This window comes from Panthera tigris, chromosome A1, assembly GCF_018350195.1.
Source record: "Panthera tigris isolate Pti1 chromosome A1, P.tigris_Pti1_mat1.1, whole genome shotgun sequence".
NCBI classification, from domain to species: Eukaryota; Metazoa; Chordata; class Mammalia; order Carnivora; family Felidae; genus Panthera; species Panthera tigris.
In genome coordinates, this window is record NC_056660.1 from 69,410,076 (window position 1) to 69,434,016 (window position 23,941).

Here is a 23,941-nt window from a genome sequence, read left to right on the forward strand (position 1 = left end):
TTGACTAGCATCCCAGCTCCACCACTTGCCATGTGACCTTTGGCAATTTCCTCCATTTCTCTGAGGATTGGTTTCATCAGATGAAACCACCTCCTTCTTTATAGCAAGGTGCCGTGAAGATTAAGAATAACAAGGTCTGGAAAGTGCTGCCTCCTGGGAGGAGCTGGATGAGAAGAGGCTATGGCTGACGACTGAGCAAATCGCCAGCTCACACAATGAGACACAAGGCCTGTTCTACCCCTGAGCTGATGGGTCAGTCACACCGAGAACGGAGTCTGACCATGACAGTCTCTGGGCCTCCTCCCTGAGAGATACATCCTCCTTCGCTGGGCATCTTTCAGAGCTCGGCTCAATGTCTTATGTCCAAAGAGAGAAAGTTCTTTCTCAACTTCTCTTGCACCTGGTGACTTCAACACCCTAATGGTGGGTTTAGGTCTTGGATGCTGCTGCTCCAAGTTTTAAAGTTTAACAATTAAGCCTCTTTTGTGTTTTGTTCTTTTGTTTGTTTTGTGTTGTTTTTTGTTTTTTTGGCCATGGTTCCCTTTACAAATCGTAGGTGTGATGGATGATTTTATGTGTTAATTTGCCTGGGCCACGGGGTGCCCAAATATTTGGCTAAACATTATCCTGGGTGTGTCTATGAGGGCGCTTTTGAATAAGATTAACATTTAAATCAATAGACTCGGTTAAGCAGCTTGACCTCCCTAATGTGGGTGGGCCTCATCTAATCAGTTGAAGGCCTGAGTAGTACAAAAGGCTGACCCACCTCTGAATAAGAGAGAATTTTTCCTGCCTGACAGCCTTTTCAACTGGGACATCAACTTTTCCCTGATTTTGGACTCAAAATGAAACACTGGTTATTTCTGGATCTCAAGCCTACTGACATTTAGAGAAGAACTACACCATAAGCTCTCTAGGGTCTCTTGCTTGCCAACCCACCTTGCAGATCTTGGGACTTGCCAGCTTCCATAATTGTGTGAGCCAGCTCCTTAAAATAAATCTTTATGTATATATGTCTTTATACATCTATGTATATCTATATGTATGTATATCTTTATGTCTATGTATGTATAAACATATACATACATACATCACACACGTACACCCTAGTGGCTCTGTTTCTAACTTCAATTCCCAGTGATTGCCATCAGCATACCTGTAGGTGCCACCACCCCATCCTAACCAGTGGGTCCACATTCCAGCAAATTCTAGTTGACACTGACTTCAAGGAACTACTGTAACCATTGTTCTTACTTCCTCCAAACAAGAGGAAGGTGTTTCTCCTTAGCCTTGATGGTCTGCCTCTAATACGTACACATCACCTGCATCCGAGGCAGGGGTGGTGTGGCCTCACCCCTGACCTGATGGCTTTACCCGTGGTGGTGTGGCTGAGCCCTTGCAGAGGGAGGCACAGAGGGTGAAAAATGAATTTGCTCCAGTCACATGCAGACAAGGAAGAGCAAGCTCCACACTTTGTTGCCCGTCGTGCTGCCCAACGTCTGTGCCGTATGACAAGCCCCAGGCCCTTGCTGGGCATCACACCCGCCTGTGGCAAGTTGCCTCATACGCCAAGAGCATGGGCTTGGTCTCCTGGGAGGGGCTCCCCCTCTTCGGTCACTGTGTGTCCTGCCCTACCACAGATGGCTGCCCAGTGGAGGGGGTAACCGCTGCACCTGTGCTCCCGGCTCACGTCTCCGCAACCCTGTCTGGGCCACTCCTCCACACGGAACAGAGAGACAGAAGGACAGAGGGCAGATCTCATGTGGTCTAAAGGGACAGTCGCCAGAGTGGGCTCTGTGGGACAGTGTCCTGGGAGTGCCTCAATCAGTTAATTTGGGGAAACACTCAGTAGAGACCTATCTTGGAAGCAAAAGTCTACTAAAAAAAAAAAGGCTCGGAGAAGTGCTGTAATAGGAATCTGCTTAACTTTTTAAAAAAAAATTATTTATTTTTTATTTTAGAAGGAAAGCAAGAGAGTGGGGGGGGGGGTAGGGGCAGAGAGAGCGAGAGCGAGAGCGAGAGCGAGAGAGAATTTTAAACAGAATCCACCCACAGCATGGAACTTGACTGGAGGCTTGATCCCAAGACTCTGGGATCATGACCTGAAGTGAATTCAAGAGTCAGAAGCTTAACCGACTGAGCTACCCAGCTGCCCCGAATCTGCTTATATTTTTAAAAGCGACATTTACCGAGGGCTTACCAAGAGCCAGTCAGTAATAAGTGCTTCACTCATGCAATCCTCAGGACCACTCAACATGTTGGGAACTATTACCAGCCCCATTTTACAGATGAGGAAAATGAGGCAAAGGAAAGTTTGCCCAAGGCCAAAGCGCTATTAAGTATGGACTGAATTAAGACACAACTCACCTCTGGTGGCTTCATTTCCTTGTCTTTTCCTATTTGCTCGAGTCCCCAAAACTACCATCAAGCTACACCAGGCTGTAAGTCCAAAGCAAATTGTAATTGGAACATTCGTCAGAAAACTTTGAAATTCCACCACCAGCCCAAGAAAGAGGCTATGTTTTAAAGGAGCAAAATAATGAGACTGCCCTTGACCTCACGTCGTTTGTTGGAGAGCAATTTGGTGATGCCGGCTGAATTTAAGATGCAAGTTCCCTTTTGACCCAGTGATTCCTTCCTAAGATTTTCAGAGACAGGGACACGTGCAAAAATGAAATCATGGAGATGTCTTCTCTCTCTAGAAACTGTGACACCTTTCCCTTTATCTCTCAGTACATGGCCCTGAGGAAACGGAAGCAGCCACAAAAGGGCACACGCGCTCAGCTCAACTCCCCCCCGCCCCAACCAGCCCGTACCCCCCAACCCAGTCCTGCTGTCCTGCAGCCAGCCTCGCCCCCTCCCTCCCCACACCTGGAGCTCTTCCCTCTTGTCTGAGGGCACCCCTCTTTATCATCTCTCCCCCTCTCTACTGGACTATTTTCACAGCACACAAACACGTTGTGATTGTGCCATCAAACACCCCCCAAACCCTCCCTTGGCTCCACATCTGGTTTTTCTAGCTATCATCCAATTTCTCTGCTTCCCCTTATGCTAAACACGCAGTAACTGCCCATACTCACACTCTCCCATTTGTCTCCTTTACCCTCTCCCCAGTCTACTCCAATCAGGTGGCCTGTCCCCCTCCATCAAGGTACAATCACTTCCACTTTGCCAAAGCCAATGGCCAATTCTCGGGCCTCACTTTATTCTCACTGGACTCTGCCAATTGCACCCTCCTTCTTGGCATACTTCGTTCACTTAGCTGTTGGGATTCCGCTCTCTTGGTCCGCCTGTGACCCTGGCTGCTCCTTCATGGCCTTCCTTATCCGTTCATCCTCATTTCTGGGACCTCTTACCACTGGAGGGCCCCACGACTCAGTCCTTGGGCTTATTCTCCATCCACACTCACCCGGTGAGATGGTCTTATCCAGCCTCCACGGTGCTAGCTACCATCTAGACAGTAGTTCTCCTGAGCCAGGACTCTCCCCTGGATTCAAATGCTACAGCCAACTGTGCTTCTGGTAGCATCACTTATAAAAACCTCTCAAACTTAACATGTCCAAAACAGAAGCCCTCCCACTGTGTCTTCCGTCTTCCTCACTCGGCCACTCCGGTCACCCAAGGGTTGAGGCTTAACACTCTGGAGTCCCCCTTGGCACCTCTCTTTCTCTCTTGACCCTGATTCAGTCTTCCGGCAAGTGCTGTCAGCTCCCCATCCCCTGTATCTTCAGAACACCCTTGCTTCTCCTTTCCTGCTCTGCTCCCACCCAGTCATCCCCTTGTGAGGCCTCCCTAGGTCAAGGGCACAGCCTACAAGGATCTGCCTGCTTTCAACAATCCCTTCTTCTTCACAGAGCAGCCAAACTGATCTGCAGAAAACAGAAGTCTGGTCATGTCAAGTCTGTGTCCAAAGCCTCCCAACTGCTTCTTATTTTAGCATCAGATGTAGCCAGCGCTCCTGAGGCCAACAGGGTCCCGCAGGACCCAGCTCTTGTCTCCCGCCTCATCCTGTCATCCTGGCTCACCCTGCCGCAGCCCCAGGGCTTCTGTGCTGCTCCAGGACCAGGCCACACACACTTCTGTTCCTCCTGTCCCAGATGCCCTGCCCCTCCGTGCTCTCCAGTCTTGCCTGTTGCTCAGGTATCTCAGATATTCCTCGGTCAGAGAGGCCTTTCCTGAATAGTCACCCCTGGGCCCGGCACAGCTATCTCCCTGTACCTTGCTTTATGTCATGCCCACGGCCCCATAGGGCACAGTAAATGTCTGTCTGGCCGTCGTGTCTCCTTTCTCTAGAACACAGGCTCCACAAGGTGGAACTTTATTTTGATCATGGCTGAATCCCCAGAGCTTAAAAGAGTGCTGGGCCCAGGAGGCACCCGGCATATACATGCTGAGTAAATGATTTGTTTCGTTTTTATGTGGCTTATGAACCCAAAAGTTTCATAGAAGCAGACTGATCAAAAAGAATTGTGGACCTGCCTACAGGAACATCATGTAGGCGGTACAGGGTTTGTTTTCCTAGGATTTGGATTTAGGTGGATGGCTTCGGAGGCTTTCCAAGATATGGGAGATGAAAACAGGCTAACAGACAACATGAATGAGAAGGTCTCATTAATGTAAAATTCCACCTGACCATCTACGTGGCCACGTGCAGATAAATACCCGGGGAGAAGGCTGCTTTTCTTGGGCGAGCTGTTGCTGTTTTACTTGTCTTTTATATACGTGCTGTTTGGATTTTCTATGAGGCGCAGCTCTTGTCCTTGCAAACAGGAATACAATGACAGAGTGCTCTGGACTCCAGCTGGAGGTCCAAGGGGAGGTCTGCAAGGGGGAGGGCGAAGGGGATGGTTCCTGCCCAGATGAGGTGGTTATGTCCAAACCACGGGGGAAGGCACTGAGTTCTGCTGTTCAGGCCTGTGCTGCAGCTTTCTAGAACAGACATCATCTGTCTGCTGGGGTGACATCCTAGGACAGAGGCCGTCTGGCCGGCTGAGAAATGGCAGTCCATTCACATGCAAGAGCTCCCCCCAGAGCAAACTGGGACGCAGGGGGAGAAAAGGTGGCTTTAGGGAACTTGACCGTCTCTGGAGGTGGGACTCCATTCACTGGTTCGTTTTGAGTGAGTGCTAGTTAAAACGATACCAGGTGGATTCGTTTCCCGTTGCTGCTGTAGTAAGTCACCACGAACTTAGAGACTTAGAACAACACAGATTTATTATCTCACACTTCTGGAGGTCTGAAGTCCGGAATCAGTTTCACTGGGCCAACATTATGGCGTTGGCAGGTTTCCTGCCAGAGTCTCTAGAACTGAATTCCTTTCCTCGTCTTTTCCAGCTTCTAGAGGCTGTCTGCATTCCTTGGGCTGTGGCCCTTCCCCTATCTCGCAGGTGCGTTAAGCTAGCATCTACCGCTATCCCCCCATCACCGTCTCCTTTCTCACTCCCACTGCATGCCTCTTATAGGGACTGCTGACTACACTGGCCCATCGGACAATCTAGGGCAGTGTCCCTCAGAGACTGTTATTCAGATGACCACACCGGGTGACAGAGAGCCTGTGGTTTCCTGTGGACAATGAGCAACACACAGTATTAAAGTACCAAAGGTCTAGCCTTCGATCCCATCAGTTGCTAAGAGGGATGGGAAGTGATGGGTACTTTGGGCTGGGGGTGCTGTGTGGGTGACCACAGGACTCCAGGGCAGGTTCTCGGACATTGTCCCAAGGCCAGTGTCACCCAGATACCTGCTAGGTCAGATCGCACCGACACAGCTGCAAACTACGTGAGTGCCGAGGGAATGACAAACGTGCCCTCCAAACTCTGTGGCTCCAGACTTGTCACACGGGGTTAAGTCAGACAGGAGAATGGGGACACGCGTGCGGGCCCTGTGCGCATGGGAAGAGCTACGACGGAACTGGGAGAAGGTCACTTCATTACTTTTCTCCCAGTGTGAGACCAGCTTTCTCAGAGCAGGACTGAGCTTCACTGCCACATGTGATGGGCGTTCGTGTCCGTGGCTCTAAGCGGAGCCCGGTCACTTTGACACGCATTCTGCTGCTGTCCAGCTGTGGTCCTGGCTCAGACAATCCCGCTAAAGGCAACAACACAGGCTGTGGCAGCAATTGGGGCGCTTGGCCGACAGGAGACAGGACAGGGCAGGCAGCGAGCCGCTTCGGTGCCCCTCACTCTGCATGGCCTTCCCATCCTGCCCCTTTATTTATTTATCTATTTATCTTTAATTTTTTTTAATGTTTATTTATTTTTGAGAGAGAGAGAGAGAGAAAGAGAGAGAGAGGGAGAGAGAGAGGCAGGGGCAGAGAGAGAGGGAGACACAGAATCCGAAGCAGGCTCCAGGCTCTGAGCTGTCAGCACAGAGCTTGACACGCTTGAACCCACAAACTGCAAGATCATGCATGATCTGAGCCGAAGTCAGACGCTTAACCAACTGAGCCACCCAGGCGCCCCATCCTGCCCCTTTAATCAATCACTAATCTGGTGGCTCTCCGTTTCTATAGTTTTGTCATCTCAAGAACATTACATAAATGGAATCTTACCATAAGTAACCTTTAGAGCTGGCTCTTTGCACTCAGCAGAATTCTCGAGATGCACAGCACCCCGGTCTGGGTTACCACTGAGGAGCACCCCCTGGCCCAGATGCGTGGAGGCACCACCACCCAGTTACCCATTTGCCCGCTGAAGAGCGTCCAGGTTGTTTCCGGTCTGGGGCTGTTACATACAAAGCTGATATAAACATTTGTACATGTGTTTTTGTGTGGATGTAAGGTTTCATTTCTCTGGGATGAACACCTAAGAGTGCCATTTCTGGGTCAAATGGTAGTTACATACGTGGCTTTTTAAGAAACTGCCACGCTTGGGGCGCTTGAGTGTCTCAGTCGGTTAAGCACCCGACCTTGGCTCAGGTCATGATCTCACGGTTCGTGAGTTCCAGCCCCGCGTCGGGTTCTGGGCTGACAGCTTGGAGCCTGGAGCCTGCTTTGGATTCTGTGTCTCCCTCTGTCTGCCCCTCCGCTGCTTGCACTCTGTCTCTTGCATTGTCTCAAATATACATAAACATTAAAAAACAAAACCAAAAAACTGCCACGCTGTTTTCGCAGAATGGCTGTGCCATTTTACATTCCCAGCAGCAATTTACGAGTGATCTAGTTCGTCCTCATTCTCACTGGCGCTTGGCATTGTCACTGTGTTTGAGTTTAGTCATTCTGATAGGTGGCAGTGAATTCTCATGGGGGCTCTGATTTGTGTTCCCCTAATGGCTAATATAACGTTGAGCATCTTTTCATGGGCTTATTTGCCACCTGCATATCCCCTACCGGGAAATGTTTCAAGTCTCCTGGCCATGTTCTCGTTGGATTGTTGTTATTTTTTTGTTTTTTTGTTTTTTTTTTTTACTTTTGAGTCTTGAGTGTTTACGTGCTCTAGATTAAGTCCTTTGTCAGCTCTATTAGTTTGCAAATATTTTCTCCCAGTCTGTATTTCCATCCTCTTAACAGAATTCTCTCAGAGCAAAAGTGTTTACTTTTGGTGAGCTTCAGTCTATCGCTTTGTCCTTTTACGGATCATGCTTTTGCTGTCAAGTCTAGGGTCCCCAGTGGTGTCCACAGGCACCCCAGGACTGGGACTGTCCCTAGACCAGTCTGGAAGAAAGTCCTGGCTCCTTTCAGACCTTCTCTGACACCACCCAGCAGGGGTGTTGAGCCTTGGGAGGGTGGGAGCCTTGCTGCCCATTCAGCCACTGCTGGTTGGGTTTCTATGGTGTTGGTTAGAGGAGAGCCAGCGTCACCCAAAAGATCTGTCTTGGTAGGCTGCTCTTTTCTTCTTCCTTTGGCTGGACAGAGCAGGCACGTAAGTTACCATCTCAACTCTTTTAATTCATACAGTTCTGTGGCATTAAGTACATTCACAGTGTTCTGTGCAGCCTTCACCACCCTCCATCACAATGTCTTCATCTTAGTCAACTGAAACTCAGTGCCAGTTCAACACTACTCCCCACTTCCCCTCCACCCAGCCCCTGGCAATTTCCCTTCTACTTTCTGTCTCTATGAACTTGACTACTCTTGGTACCTCATATAAGTGGGATCCCACAGTATTTGTCCTTTTGTGTCTGGCTTATTTCACTGAGCATAATGTCCTCAAGGTTCATCCATGTTGTAGCACGGGTCAGAATGTCCTTCCTTTTTAAGGCTGAGTAATATTCTGTTGTGTGTATCACGTTTTGTTTATTCATTCATCCATCGATGGATACTTGCATAGCTTCCACCTTCTGGCTGCTGTGAACAGTGCTGCTATGGACACGGATGTACAAAATCTGCTCAAGTCCCTCCTTTCAGTTCTTTTGGGCATACGTCAGAAAGTGGAATTGCTGGATCATCTGGTAATTCTAGGTTTAATTTGTGAGGAACCACCGTACTGTTTCCACAGCGGCCACACAGTTTCACATTCCAACTAGCAAAGCAAAGCATCCCGATTTCTTTGCATCTTCACCTTTTTTTTTTTTTTAAATAATAGCCACCATAATGGGTGCAAAGTGTTGTTGGTCTTTTTTTGTCTGTGCCCGTAGGAGTTTCCCTGTTGCTATTTTCTTTGGCTCCAAGTATGAGATATAGGAGGAAAAATAAAAATGGAAAACTTAACACTGTATCATTCTTTGGCTCCCAAGGTCCCTAGCTGATCTGCTTTCTTCACTCTACCTTTCAGAGTCTTACCTTCTTCTTCTCCTCCTCCCCTCACCTTACCACTTCTTCCTCCTCCTCCTCTTCTTCTTCTTCTTCTTCTTCTTCTTCTTCTTCTTCTTCTTCTTCTTCTCCTTCTTCTTCTTCTTTTAATGTACTTAACATCCAGGGTTTTTAGTTGTATTCAGAGGAAGGGATAGGAAAAGTCTATGTACTTTATATAGTAGATATGCCATATCAAGAGAACCCAGAATCAAAGAATACACAGGTCTTCTCTTTTTTCTTAAAATTTACTAAAGAAACCAGACTGTGTGTCTTAAAAGCTTTCCACAGAATTAGATTTTGCTGACTGCATTTCCTGTGGTATCATTTAACATGTTCCTCTGTGCCCTCTATTTCCTGGAGAGTTGGTAGAGACATGATCAGATTCAGGTTAGAGTTTCTGGCAAGACTCCATCATAGGTGGGTTGTGCACTTTTTGTCTTTTTGTCTTTCTTTGGTGATATTAACTCCTTCAATAGTTACCAGTTTTCTTTTCTTAAATCTTTCTAGTAGCATCATGAATTCATAAGTTTAACTTTATATTTCCAATCCATTTCTATTATTATTCTTGCTGATGTTCTCTCCATGCCTGGCTACTAGCTAGAAGGAGCTTCTTTAAACTCTTTTGACAGGGCTCAGGTGTTTTTTTGCCAGCACCCTGATTGTCTGGTATGAAAAGATGTTCCAGATTCATCTTGGACTATTTCTGCCCTAAATCTGGAATCAGCAATTCTTTGGGGAGCCCTGGATCCTTCTAGTAGAAAAGGTATTTGGAGAACACAATTTGGGCACTGAGGGGTGCTCAGTAGCTATTGGCTTTGTCATTGTTTTTAGGCATCTTCTGTGAAACAAGTTAGGAAATAAGTGTTTAATAAATGTGCGTTTAAGATAAATATATCATGAATTCAAGTTGGTATTTCCACATCAAATTCAGAATGAGTTTTTAATTTTTATTTTTTAATTTTTAAATTTAATTATTATTATTATTTTTAGAGAGAAAGAAAGCATGTGAGTGAGAGAGAGGGGCAGAAGGAGAGAGAGGGACAGAATCGCCAGCAGGCTTTATGCTCAGCATGGAACCCGATGCAGGGCTCAATCCCACGAGCCGAGGATCATGACCTGAACCAAAATCAAGAGTTAGGTGCTCAAATGACTAAGCCACCCAGGTGCCTCCAGAATGAAAAAATTTTAATTTAACCTCTTTGGTCTTAAAGATGTAAGTTTTTTTCCTCTCATGCCAAAAACTTGGTTCCCAAGGATATCAACATAATAACTCACTTTCACCAGGAATAAACATACGAGTCTCAGAAGAACAATACAATCTCACAAAAACAATACACCACTTCCACAATTACTGAAAATGGTTTTTGTTTATTAGTCAATCATTTACTTATTTGTTGCCGCAATTTTTGTCCTTTGGGTATATCCCACTAGGAAGGCGCAGTGAAATTCCTATATGGTAAAGTCATTTGAAATAATTCCTTTGTGTTTATGTCATCAACTTGATATATGGTTATGCTCATTCATGTCATTTTGCTTTCAATTTTTAGGAATTAAAAAATTATTTTAATGTAATATTCACCTGGTTCTAAAGCCAAATCTATAAAGCAAATTATATTTGGACAACCCTATCATCTAACCTCGTCCTCTACCTATCATTCTCTCTCTTCCCCCACAGGTAATACTTTAAAGTTTTTGTTTGTTTTCCTTTCCATCTAAAAAAACAGAAGCAAAATCTACTTATGTATATATTCTTCCTTTCTTAAATAACGGGTAGCATACCATTCACTTTTCCCTGTCTTGTGATTTTTACTTACAGTATTCTGAAAATCACTCCTTGGCAGTGTACAGAGATAATCTTAATTCCTTTTTATAAGTATATAGTACTCTATTGTGTGCATGTATTGTAGTTTATTCAAGCGATCCCGTTGATGGAAATCAAATGCTTTTATCAATGGAGTTTCTATACTGAGTAACTCTGTCACACGGTTAAACAAGTCCCTACGGAGGGACCTTTCAAGCTACCTTTCAAGTTACGTCCCAATTCTCAGCAGCCTTCTCCACACCAAGGAGCTGGCTCTGTTTATGTATAGTACCTAGAGCTGGTTACTTCCCAGGTAGCAAATATTCCTGATAAGATACTAACTACACTCTGATTCTGAAAGTTACTTCAAAAAAATCTTATTGAAGGGAGAATAAGGAGTTATTATTTGCCAGGTATAGAGTTTCTGTTTGGGATGATGAAGAAGTTCTGCGGATGGATGGTGGTGGTGATTGCACAACATTGGACTTAATGCCACTGAATTGTACACTTGAAAATAGTTAAAATGGGGGATGCCTGTGGGGTTTAGTTGGGTAAGCATCCGACTTGGGGTCAGGTCATGATCTCACTGCTCGTGAGCGCGAGTCCCGCATTGGGCTCTGTGCTGACAGCTCAGAGCCTGGAATCTTCTTCGGATTCTGTGTCTCCCTCTCTCCCTCCCTCCCCCACTCACATTCTGTCTCTCTCAAAAACTAAACATTTTAAATGAAAAAATTAAAACAAAGAAATTGTTAAAATGATAAATTTTATATGTTTCTCTTACCTCAATAAAAAAGGGAAAGATGTATGGGAAGTATAAACAAATTACTTAAAAATAGCAATAAAAATTTTTTAATGTTAAAAAAATTTCCCCAATACACTGCTACTTTATTGTGTGACTTTATACCAAAATGAGAATTTTATATGTAAACTAAATGATATTTTTAATTGGTACGAATGTGCTCTGTCAGGGGGTCAACAGTAGATGTCTTCAACAAGGAGATGGTTCCTTTCTCCACTGCTGTAATAAATGAGGGTTGGTCACCTTCCAAGCTGAATCATATCTGACATGGCATCTGTACAAATTACTCTCCAAGTCTAATGAAGAGATAGCAAGTTAGCACTTTCCAGACTTATATTTATTTTACTACACGGTGACTTGAGTTTTATGGTTTCTAAATAAGGCATTTATGACCAGGAAATCCAGCTCAGTGACAAAGGAGACATACTGCTATATCCATTCCTGCTGATGTTGGAGTCAAGGTTTATTACACTGCACCGGGGAGGTCAGAGACTCAGGGCAAACCTTCATGGAGAATTGTGTTTAGCCCTAAATCCGGATCCGCTAATGGACGGGCTGTCGACTCTGGTGAATTGCCATCATGCTTCACCGTCTCTTCTTCATGACCTTGTCTCCACCTATAAAATACGGACTTACCACTGACTGAGAATGTTTCAAAGACGCCAAAAGATCCTTGGCGTCTGGGTGTTCAAGATGTACATCACACTTTCTTTCCTCAACTGGTTATGTGAAAAACAGCCTTTTAAAAGCCTTCAAGTAGGAAAAGCAGCCATTTTACTTCTTGGGGAAAGACTCCTCTTCCTTTCATCACTGTGACTACACGGGGCTGGGTGACAATGAACTCACCTGCCAGCCACCGGGCATATCAGAGGCAGGACCGGCACCTGCAATCAGAGCTGTCACTTGACTTGGCTTTCTTTGGGATGACACAGATCGCAGGGCGTGTGCACACATGGCTGCCAGCGCACGGCTGGCTCGGTGACCAGCTTGTCTCCGAGTAGTCATCTCAAAAGCAAGCAAGGAAACTGATGAAGATGGAACTCTCGACAGAGCCGAAGAAGAAAAGCCAGAGGGCACAGGTGTCTGTGCAGGCTCGGCAACAGCTAGTAGAATTCAGAGCCAGGACACGTTGCAGCAGCGCATTTATCCAAGGCAACTGGCAGATCTGAGGTCTAGACCTGCCTCCTGAAATCTGTACCACGGAGACATACGCGGGGGCAGACAAAATGGTACCACGATTCCCCATGTACCTAACCTCAGCTTCAACAACTGCCAACGTTTGTCAGTCTTGTCTCCTCCACCCAGCCCCTTTCTTTTCCTCAACTTTTAAAGCAAATTTCATATACCATGTCAGTTCACCCCCAAGTATTCCAATATCCTGGCCCTCTTGGGAATGGCTAATAATAATAAATACCCAATATTCACTACCAGAAAATCAGCAATGTTATTTTTAATACAGATGTGGTACAGAATGTTTACTTACAGCAGGGCAGAGATTCTAGTTAAATAAAATTAAAAACCTTTATTTTCCCAAATATAAAATTACTAAATTAATGTCTCAAAAGAAAATATAACATGGTGAAAGCTTTAAATCACACCACGATTCACCACAGGATTTATGGTTTACCAATTACATACTCCACCACTTTGGCAAAAGGATGAGATTTTTTAAAAGTTTATAAACCTAACATAGCAAAGACTGTATACACCTCCATATTGCACTTTTTTTATGTACAAGGATAAAACAGTAAAGTCAAGTGTATTGCATATGCTAAGAACGGCACAAATTTGTCACAACGAAACTTAATGCAGAAGCGGATGTGAGGAGTATTAAAAAATGTAGAAATGTAATCCATGTATGTACAGAGTGTGGAGACTGTATTAACAAACTCATATGTACATTACAATATACTGTACTACTTTTAAATTTTTTAGCATAGTTTTGTTTATTAATAGAGGCCTTTGGTTCTAAACTGCTTGACTAGTTTTAAGCTCACATAGTTTCTTAAGCTTTCCTATTTTTTAGATGCGAGTATATGAGTATAAAAGCACTCAACCTTCTGGCTCACTGGTACAAAAGTTACAATGATCAGTTCCCTTAGGTCATCAAAAACTAGTCACAAAAATAGTTCTTGTATTCAACCTGAATGTGCCACAGGAAAAAAAAAATATTTTCAAGGTTTTCCAGCTTAGCCTAGAGGCAAACGTTACTCCAGCCTCCATTTCAGTGCTACTGTCCCTGCTCTGTACATTCCAGAACACGTGTTTTCTCTAGGCCATTTATTTTAATACTACTCTGTAAGGAAGAATAAAATCTCACTCCAGCTTAAGAGAGTTCACCACACACCCCCGTTAAGACATAATGAAAAGTTCGAATATTGCCAGCAAGATTTAAAAAAATATGTGTACCCTCTTATGACTCTTCTAGAAAATCGGCTATGAAATAACACCGTTCTTGAGTTCCTTTCTCTCCCATTCCCCTTCACTTCTTCTTGTGCTCGGTCCTCCCTGTGTCTTGCACGAGCCCAGTGATTAACTTTGGAAATCATCCTGAGTTTGCAAATGACAAAGCCCCACATACGGTCCGTGAGGCGAAATCACACAACTGAGGATGAGCTGGTCATTCCGTGAACCAGGGTGCTTGTTGGAGTCCCACTGATGGCATTGAAGATGTGAAGGGAATTCGGTAAAACGCTCGTCTTCTCCTCCAGCGGGCAAATCTTGAGGCACAGAAACACAACATTACTGAAGTGGAATGCCCCTAAAGACATTTCTCAAAATGGCGTGTTTCATGTAACACAATTTATCATCCAATGGTCACTGTTACTCTGAATGATGGTATGCTCAGAGAGCTCGGCTTTGGCGGTTTGCAGAGGGATTGTGTCAGCTCATCTAGAAAATGGCCATTTTCAGATCAGGATTTTAAGGGAAAGTCAAGTACAATGGGTTTTGTTTCCTTTATAAAGTACTGAATGGAGCCTTCTCTTCTAGACTCACCAGATTATAAGGTGGTGAAGTCTATCTTACACGTACTTGCCAGGGACACGACCTAGCCCTGTCGCTTGGAAAAGTCTTTTAAAATGAGTCCTGAGCATCTCTGTTTTTCCACTGGCTCCTTCTCTCAGGGTCTTACAGATTTCCATCCTGGGAAAGAGACAGCAGCTGCCCCTATGACCCTGAACAGGTCTCTCTTCACACTCGGTAACGCGGGGGAGAATTCTAGGGGCGAGACTTGACCTACTGCCAGGTGGAAATTGAGAGGAACATACACAGTCAGAGCCTCCCCTGGGAAAACCAAAAGCAAGTCTACTGCAGGTCACAACCCTTTTTGCTTAAGGATTCAAAAGAGTTTAATCTTCACAGTTGTTGAGATAATGGAAAGTTCAAGGTGCAGTTTAGAGCACGGCACTGCGAGAAATGTCCATATGATATGGGAGCTTATTCTAACATTATCAGTCCACATTGTTTTCCTACTTTCTTCTCTTCTAGTGCCAAATGCTGACACCCACTGATCAAACTCTCTGTTACACAGCAGTCTGTAAGCTCCACGGAAAAGACCTTGGGCTTTCTCCAAAAACTTATTTTCATGAGACCATCCCTTTTCTGCTTTATCATTTACACATGTATTTCTTTCATCAGTTCAATTTTTTTCTACTTTTCTACATGCCCAGAAGAGGGTGCCTCCCTCTGCACACACTTTATGCCAATGTCTGCAGTTATTCAAACTCAGTCATAACTTTACATGAAGCAGTTTATCGAGGTTCAGAAAAATAAAATTAAAAAATGACATTACCATCCCATCTGAATGTGTTAGCATGGAAGAGGAGGAAAAAAAAGCAAGCAAGTTAAAGATCAGACATTTCAGTTAGTTTCCTGCAAAAGAAATTTCCTAACTGGATCGTCACATGATATGTTAACTGATATAAGTGGTCCTGGCTTTCATTTGAGAGACTGAACGATAATCGTGTAGGAAACCGGAAAAGGAGTTATGTGCAATGGAAGTACTCATGTTACTTGTGAAGAATGGCACTGTGATTTGGAAGAAGTTACTGTGGCCGATGGAGAATGGACCCCTACAAAATCAATACTCTGGAAGCTGCTCTTTGACATGCACTTAGTTGGCTGGGTAGCTGCCCCTCTGACTACTGAGCCCACATACATGATCCTACTGAAAGGAGCTCATACAGGAAGGTGATAGTAGCCATGTAACCAGGAAAGATGCCCAAAATAACAAGGACTAGAGAAGCCACCATGAAGAATCCATTAGGGGACCCAAGTCAGCTGTGAACAGTCAAAAACTGAACAACCCTGTTCTTTTAAGTGGCGAAAGACATTTAATGTTAACAGAAAATTCTTTAAACTAGGCTGGCAAGTCTTGGTCTTTCAAAGGATTGGGTGAATAAAAAGATTTCTAGGAACAAGCTAGGTATTTCTTTTTTATGTGAGTTTTGTTTTGCTTTGAGCTAGATTAGGGTGGGGAGGGACAGAGCTTCGAACCACAACCACCTCTAAGAGTGACAAAAAGGAGGTGGGTGCTGCTCTCCTCTGGTTGTGTTGGATGTTAACAGGTGGGCTAGCTCTTAGCCCTTCCCCAGGTAACCTGTGCTCAGAGGGCAGCAGCGTGTAGCATGCTACATTACTCTTCAGATACCAAAATTCTGGGAAGGACATCAGAAGGTTTAGGCCATCCCAGGGCGCATGTGAGAACCCGACTAGCACGTGCTTGCTAAAAATGACAAGAACCGAGCGTGGCACTTACCTGCTCGTGCATGATCTCAGAAAGCTCTTTCGCCATCTCCCTGTAGTTGGCCTTCATTTCTTCCTGGTACTCTAGCTGGTCCTCTTTGATCAGCCGCTCATTTACCGCTAAGGCTTGACCGCAAGCTTCCACAAATTGCCTGAAATGGTAAGAGAGAGGGAAATAAAGTCATGTTGAGGACAAAGAGAGAGTCCAACTGGTAGCTTCTCTTTCTTGAATGAGCACAGATATGATGGCTACTTGAAGAGAAAGAGACATTTCCAGTGTACTTTACCTGAAAACTTCTTTAAGCAACTTCACTTTGTTGTCAGGGTATCTTTTTGTGTTTGTGTCATCTAGGAAAGCTCGGGCATATGCTAGTGGACCTGCGTTGACCTAGATCAAGAACAAAGATTTTAAAGTATGTTATTATAAAAATGACCATTCTCATTGATTTGGTTTCAGTTGGCATGTGCTAACAACGCTGTTCAAGCTAGTCATGACTCCTGCCCTCCAGGAACTGACAACCTAAAAGAGGAAACCATGAACAAAGCTTATATTATTATATGTCATTTGATTTTATCACCTCAGACATCATCAGAGTGTTTGAGATGATGGCTCATCTTACGAAGGAGGAAGCAGAGTTTGGAAAACTGAAGGACTTGTTCAAGGTTGAACAGCCAATAAGCAAAACACCTGAGGTCAGAGCCCAAGTCTTCCAATTGGTATTTGTGCTACTCTACACTGACTGAAGGTCCATGTGTGAGTTCAGTGAAAAACTAAAGAATATAGTATATTGGCCAATTTTTTAAAAACTGTTCACCTCTTTGAACTGTGTAGACAGCCAAGGGCAAATCGATTTGCTATCTTCAAATGAAGTAACCAGCTGAGGTGTGCTGGAATGCCAAAGATTAGGGGCATTTAGCAACAGGGTGAGTGAACCAGAACCCTGCATCTCTTGATTAGCCAAGAAGAGTTCCTTGAAGTTGGATAGTCAAGATACACGGGAATGTGGAGAGAAAGAAGGTCAGATACACTGGGTGGGAAAGAGAAAGTCCTAGGCATCTGAGATGGCGTGAGAAAGAACTTGACATGTGATTATCACATCATTTTCCCTGGGAGGTCTGGCGGGCTTGGAAGGTAAGTAGGGAGGGTCTGTCACTGTTGGTGAAGGAGCTGGGCTGTGGTTCTGACCCATGGTAGGCATGGCCTGTGCAGTAATGGCAGGAGAGCTGAGGTGTGGGAATTCATACCAGAGGTGGGGAGACAGAGGGCCACAGTGGTGGGAGATGGGCCTCCAAGTCAGGAACAACTAGTTAACCTGTGATGACTGCAGGTATCATCATACTGGTGTTGCATGGGGAACTATGCTAATGATCCAGACATGACCCAAATGACCAATTACCTAAAATGACACAATATACTCAATTTTAAGGATATGCAAACAGGAAAGCTGATATGATTTCAAAAGGACTCACATAACCAGATCTTGGAGTACAGAGTCATACAGCCACCATGATGGCTCTGTCCTATACAAGAGCAACCCCAGTGAGGTTCTTGGTATAAGAATTACAGAAATACCTAAATAAAATGGTAAAGTTAATTTCCTATAGCTGCAACTTCACTGTTACCTTGGTGGGCACACACGTATAAAAAAAAAAAATCTCCTCAGGGTCACCTGGTTGGCTCAGTCATTTAAGCGTCTGAGTCTTGGTTTCAGCTCAGGTCGTGATCTCATGGTTGGTGAGTTCGAGCCCCACATTGGCTCAAGAGCCTGCTTAGGATTCTCTCTCTCCCTCTCTCTCTACCCCTCCCCTGCTCATGTTGTGTCTGTCTCTCTCAAAATAAAGAAATAAACTTTAAAAAGAAACTCATCATCATGGAATAATGATCTTTGCTTCTTAAAGATGATTGGGTATTTATAAATCTCTAAGGTCGCTGTCAAATGGAAGGGCACATTATGCCCTTTAGAAAGCTCAATCTGTCCAGCCCCACCCTTTACTGGCGCCCATACCTCTCCGCTGGTGTTCTGATAGAGGCTGGATGTTCCCAGGCTATGTTAATGAGTGGTTTTGTTTTTATAGTTGCAGAAAAGTGTGGCCTCTGGACCCATTATGTAATTGCTCATGTTGTTAGAATATTTATCATATTCACTTGATAACTTATTTTGGTACATAAGTCTTTCAGGTCATGAGGGAAGAGGCTGAAACATCTACAAGCCCTTTTGTGGTGAATGACATTTAGAAAATGTTAGGCAACAATCCAGTGTGTATTTGATTAGAAAGGTAACAAGAACTGATTCCAGAAAATAAACGAAAAAAAACCTTAAAACTTACATATTACATCTACATGCAACTTTCATAAATGTAAGACATTTATGAGATAGAACATAAGTGGGGGAGGTGCAGAGAGGGAGACACAGAATCTGAAGCAGGCTCCAGGCTCTGAGCTGTTAGCAGAGAGCCTGATGTGGGGCTTGAACTCACGAACCATGAGATCATGACCTGAGCCGAAGTTGGACGCTTAACCAATTGAGCTACCCAGGTGCCCCAAATGTAACCTTCTTTGAAGAAAGGGATTGGATATAAGGATGTGTGTGTATGTGTGTGTGTAAAACATGTGCTAGAATTATCTATATATACTTAAAAAAATCACTAAAGTAAGAAGCATACAAATCACTGGAAGGAGGTGATTTGCCAATTTCCTTGGAAATCATGTAAGTAAGATACCTTTTAAAAACCAATTATTTTGAAGTATAATATACAAACAAAAAGGTACATATACCATGAGGTCATACCTTATTGAATTTTCACAACTGAACATACATATATAATCAGTAGATAAAAAATTATCTTTTCACTAAATGGTGCACATTGCTTGGATAACTATATGGAAAAAATGTATCTTGACCCCTATTTGTTACCACATACAGTAGATTCCAGCTGGATTGCAGATCTATACAGGAATACTAAACAAAGGAAGAAAACATAGGAGAACATTTTTGAAACAGATTTAAGAACGAAGTTCTTAAAGAGGGCTCACAAATGTTACTAATTAAGGAAAAATAATTTACAGTAAAATGAAGAAACTTCTGTTAATCAAAACATACCATTAAGAGGGTAAAACTTAAGGTACTTTTTCAGATACAATTTTCATAGAAACCAGAAAACAGTTTTGTAAGGAACCCTACAGCTATTCACACTTCTTTATATTTAGAAGAGTCTTGATGTTTCCAGTTAGGCACCTAGAATTCCCCGAAGTACTAAAAAGACACTCCTCCAGGTGGGGTTGGGTGGGGGCCCCAAGTCTACCGCCCCCTTCTGGTATCAGGAGACACTGCACAGATACTGGAAGGTAACTGGGATGACCAGGTCAAGTAGGGATCTACACTAGACCTTGCTGGGCTTGAAATTTACCAAGGTCCAAATGAGTCCCTGCGTCTGTTGCCCTGTGGTTTGCTTTGACAGCGCCGGGCTCACCTGAACGCTCACGCTGCCTTGGAGTTTGAGCTGCAGCTTGATCATGTCTACTTCGGCTGAGGAACACAGCTGCCGGAGCTCGGCCACCTTCTTACTCATCTCGTCAATGGCTACTTCGATGGGGTTCAGGTCGGTGTGGTGCTGGTACATGACGGGGATCCGCTTCTTCACATAAGGGAAGCAGTGTATTGCTGTGGAGGAACGAGTCCCAGAAATGATGCCGCAGCTTGTACCGTCTTTACTACTATTGAGGTAGAAGTACTTATTACTCCCATTTTATAGATAAGGAACCCAAATCTTGCTAAAGTCACATGCCAGGGTTTCGTGGAACCACAGCACTGTCTTCCTTTATCACTGCGCATGTTTAATGACAGGTTGTATGGTGCAAAGTCAAGAGAGTTGGGTCTTTTTGTGTATGTTTGAAGAAATTACTATCGTTTCCTGCTCAGTTTTCTTAACCATAAATGCCTTACCTTCCTTGGAAGTTGTGAGATCTGAAAGACTAGTAGGTGTAAGAGGGCTTTGAAAACATTAAGAACGGTACAGAGTTTTGAGATATCAACAGACCAGATTTTAAGTCCAGAAAATAGTTCCATAAACACATCCTTGAGAAAATTCACTTCTCAAGAGAATTTTGAATTACATGCTTGAATTTGCACAAATCAGAGAAATCAGTGAAAAATAACAAGTAAGAACATATTTCCAAGTATTTTATAAACCAGATATTCAGGCTGTTGAAGTCACACTAATCATAAAGATATTTTGAAACAGAAGTGAATAAAAAACAGAAATAAGAATATTTACGTTTTCTTATACTTTTTTCTCCCCTACAAAAAAACCAACCAATAGTATTGTTTTCACTTATCATAATAAGATGCCTGAACGTATCAACAAAATGAATAGAAAAACAGCCAGTTCTAATTTGGGTCTTTTAAATTTCTACCTTTTTGCTTTACATGGCATATAAATATCTCTAATATCTTTATTTAATATATATTTATGAATAGACATGAATGTAAATGCTTAAAAGCTAATTTTATTTTTTAACAAGCAAAAGTAAGACGGGAGTGTTACGCTTGGATCATTGCTGTTTAGTAAGTGGCTAGGGAGAGTTTACTTAGAAAGGCCTCAGTGAGAAAACAGGGACAGCACCATGCAGCACAGAGTCCAGGTGGGTCACCCAAAGTCTGCACAAAGCGGGAGGTGTTCAGCCTGCTGCAGCCTCAAGTCACACCCTGACAGGCCTGTTCTAGTCCCTCAATGTTTTATCGATCACAGACCAAAGGTCTGTGTCTCCTGTTTCTTTTGCATTCCTTGTGGATGGTTTTTAAGTGGCAGCAGTGGGATTGATCAATCCTCTTGGAACCTGACGCTTCTTTGGTAGCGTGGCAAGACCTGGGCCTCGCTGCTCTCCAGCCGGGGAGACAGAGGTGCACCCGGGGGTGGACAGAAAGCGCTTTACAGACTGCCACTGCACTGCCATGAGTAAGAAGTGCCATGGAAGCGTTTCATGAGGCTAACAGCGGTGTCAAAACACAGGTGATTAGCGTAATCACAGTTATTTTTGAGTATTTCGGAGAGAACAGTTAATTCCACGGATGTCTGTGAGATATACGCGGACTATACGGATTTCATTCAGCGTAAAAGTCCTGAGTCTTGCGATGGTAAGTGGAGACTTAGAGAAGCAAGGGAGAGTATAATGATACAGAAAACTCAGAGCCTGTGCATGAGCCCACCAGGTCCACGTGAGCTGGGATCCCCCTGCCTTCCTTGCTGGCCCCATCTTTCTTCCTCTCCCTCAGACTCACTCAGCTCCAGCCATGCCGGCCTGCTGGTTGTCCCCTGAATGTGCTGGGCACAAGCACCCCCACCCATTGGCTTTTGCCCAGACAGCTCCTTCTTCCTCCAGATGTTTGCATGGCCTACTCCCTCACCTCCTTCAAGTCTGGACTAAAGTGTCACCTCCTCAAGTGAGGCCCCTCTGGGCTACTCCATTTTAAATTGCAACCCTACCCCTTCAGTCCCACCTTTCTGATCTCCTTTTGCTTTTGTCCAGAACACGTATTACCTTCCAACACAGGTATGTTTACCCATTATGTTTACTGGTTATTGTCTGTCTCCTTCTGCTAGAAGGAGACTGCCTAATGCAGATGTGTGTGTTTTGTTACAAAGCCAGGATGGAATACTGCCTGTGCTCCATAAATGTTGTGGAATCAATTAATGCATTAGTGTCCAAATGGCTAAATGAAAGAGCAAAGTGGCCTGGAGGGTGGAAGGTTAGGTGACTGACTGAGTGAAGCATCATGTTACTATAAAATGGCCGGACCTCATGCTGTGCGGCCTTTCAGGAAGGAAGGTGAGGAAGAAGGGGCTGAGGGGCATGGGTGCCTGTACAGCCTGGTGAGACTGAATAGAAGGTGAAGAGCAGGAGAATATTTCTCCCCTGAGTGGGAGTCTGGGCAGGATTTGGAAGACTCTGGAATAGTGATTGGGAAGAAGCTCCATGGCAGGAGTTCCATGACAGGAAGAGAGGAGGGGGTTAAGTTAGGAGGCAGGCTCAGAAATTTACACAGAAGGGGTGTGGAGGTTTTCCTGGTTTTCCAAATGATCCCACAATTGCAGCAAACTGACTGACCTACCCAGGGAAGTGAGCCTTTGCCGGGTTCAGAGGGCAGGCAGGGCCGGGGCTCCCCCACAACTTGAATGGTCAAAGGTCTGGTTTGAAGGAAAGCAATGGAAGAAGAGCCTGAAGGATTAATAACATAGGGGAAAACTCTCAAGTTCAAAGTCTTTGGAATATCCTGGTCTGTGTGCCTGTAAAGGTTGATATGGAGCTCACGTGTTTTTAGTAGCATTTTTACAACCCTTTCTCTAAATCTTTATGTTGCCCAGTAACTATCCTTTTGATATCTGGAGATCTTTCAGGGTGAAAACTATACCTTTTTTGGGTATTTTGTTGTACTGTAATCCCCTTTGGCTCATTAGCAACCTCAAAAGGCAAGGGGACCACTGGTGGATAAGATCCAGCGAAATAAAGTACATTCTTGCCCCTCCTGGGTATCATTTATGATGTTCTTCAACACAAGATGGATAGTGTAAGTCTATCCATTTTACAGATGGGGAAACTAAGGCATAGAGAGAGGTTAGGTGACTTGCCCGGGATCACAGTGAGCACTGCCCTGGGTCTGTAGGGCGAGGCCCGGGCTCTGTACTGCCCATACTTTCCCATCCCCACAGATGAGCTGACACCCCTGTGTTAACTCTGCCTCTCTCTGCAGCGGTGATACTCTGTCTCCTCTGTTCTGGCAGGTACAGAGCTTTGCTCTTGTTCTCTAGCTGATCAAAAACATTTCTGTGACAAAATGATAAACTGTGACCCTGAAGGAAATCTGGCCAGGGAAAACACTGTTTCTGAATCGATAATGCTACCTGAGCAGAATAATCCTAATAAAAAATCCTGACCCTGACTCATCAGGGAACTGGGTTTATTTTAAGCGCAGTGCTTAAACTGGAGCGGCACCAGAGTCACCTGGGGGGGCTTGTTCAACACAACTAGCTGGGCCCCACGCCCAGAGTTTCTGATTCAGCAGGGCTGGGCGGGGCCCACAAATCTGAATTTCTCCCAAGTTCCCAGATGATGCTTATGCTGCAGGTCCAGGAGCAGTGTGATAAGCACGGACTTAAGGTCATGACTGTAGAGATAAATGCCCCAAGCTGGCACAGTGACCCCACCTAGAAATGTAGTTATCTTGTCTAAGAAGAAGAATTTGCTACTGTGTCCATGAGAAAAACAACTCCTCTCCCTATGGGGAGGGACTACCATTTTTGAGGACAATACTGTTTGAATTTCATGTGTTATCATTACTCTAAAAGTAGTAGGGGCTCTTTCTTTAAGAAAGCAGGAGGTTTTTTTTGTTTTTTAAATTTTAACTTTTATCTCCGTTCCTTCCTAGGAAGGGTGAAGAATTCTCTGTAATATGCTGTTCTGAGCTATTTTACAATGAGTCATGTTCTTTCTTTGGTAATAGCTTTACTGAGATACAGACTCACCCACTGAAAGTGTCCAGTTCAGTGGTGAGAGTGGAGCCCATGTGAAATGTGGCATCTTAACAGGGGTCCTTTCACTCATCATCACACTGTTCCCTATTATTGCCCGGCAACATCGGCTTCTAGACAGAGCAATGGACACCTTTCTGGTTCTACTGAACTACCACTCTTTGAAACAGCGGATGTAGACACACCTGGCTTTCTGAGCAGACCTCTCACCGGCTTTTTTTGAGGTCAAGAAAAGTGTTCTATTTTACGTTACCCTAGTCACGCTGCTGACCCCAACCCAAGAGTGGACAAGGTCAGGTTCCCCCAGAGAAGGTAAGAGTCTACACTGTCAGGAACT

The 23,941-nt window shown here is 44.4% G+C and overlaps 1 protein-coding gene across 14 annotated transcripts in view; it reads right to left on the reverse strand.

Annotated features, from left to right (window-relative positions):
* DOCK9 (dedicator of cytokinesis 9) overlaps positions 1 to 23,941 on the reverse strand; it is a 332,962-nt gene that overhangs the window by 31,265 nt on the left and 277,756 nt on the right. For 11 of the 14 annotated variants that reach the window (XM_042979621.1, XM_042979635.1, XM_042979632.1 and 8 more), the window contains 4 exons: positions 19,549 to 19,739; positions 16,365 to 16,465; positions 16,091 to 16,229; positions 13,808 to 14,051 (listed from right to left, as the gene is read on the reverse strand). In XM_042979621.1, coding sequence (XP_042835555.1) covers positions 13,929 to 14,051; positions 16,091 to 16,229; positions 16,365 to 16,465; positions 19,549 to 19,739 — 554 coding nt within the window. In that variant the 3' untranslated portion in view covers positions 13,808 to 13,928. Of the gene's footprint in view, positions 1 to 2,367; positions 2,440 to 13,807; positions 14,052 to 16,090; positions 16,230 to 16,364; positions 16,466 to 19,548; positions 19,740 to 23,941 lie in introns of those variants that run through there. The other 3 variants (XR_006215038.1, XR_006215044.1, XR_006215032.1) reach the window with 1 other exon arrangement.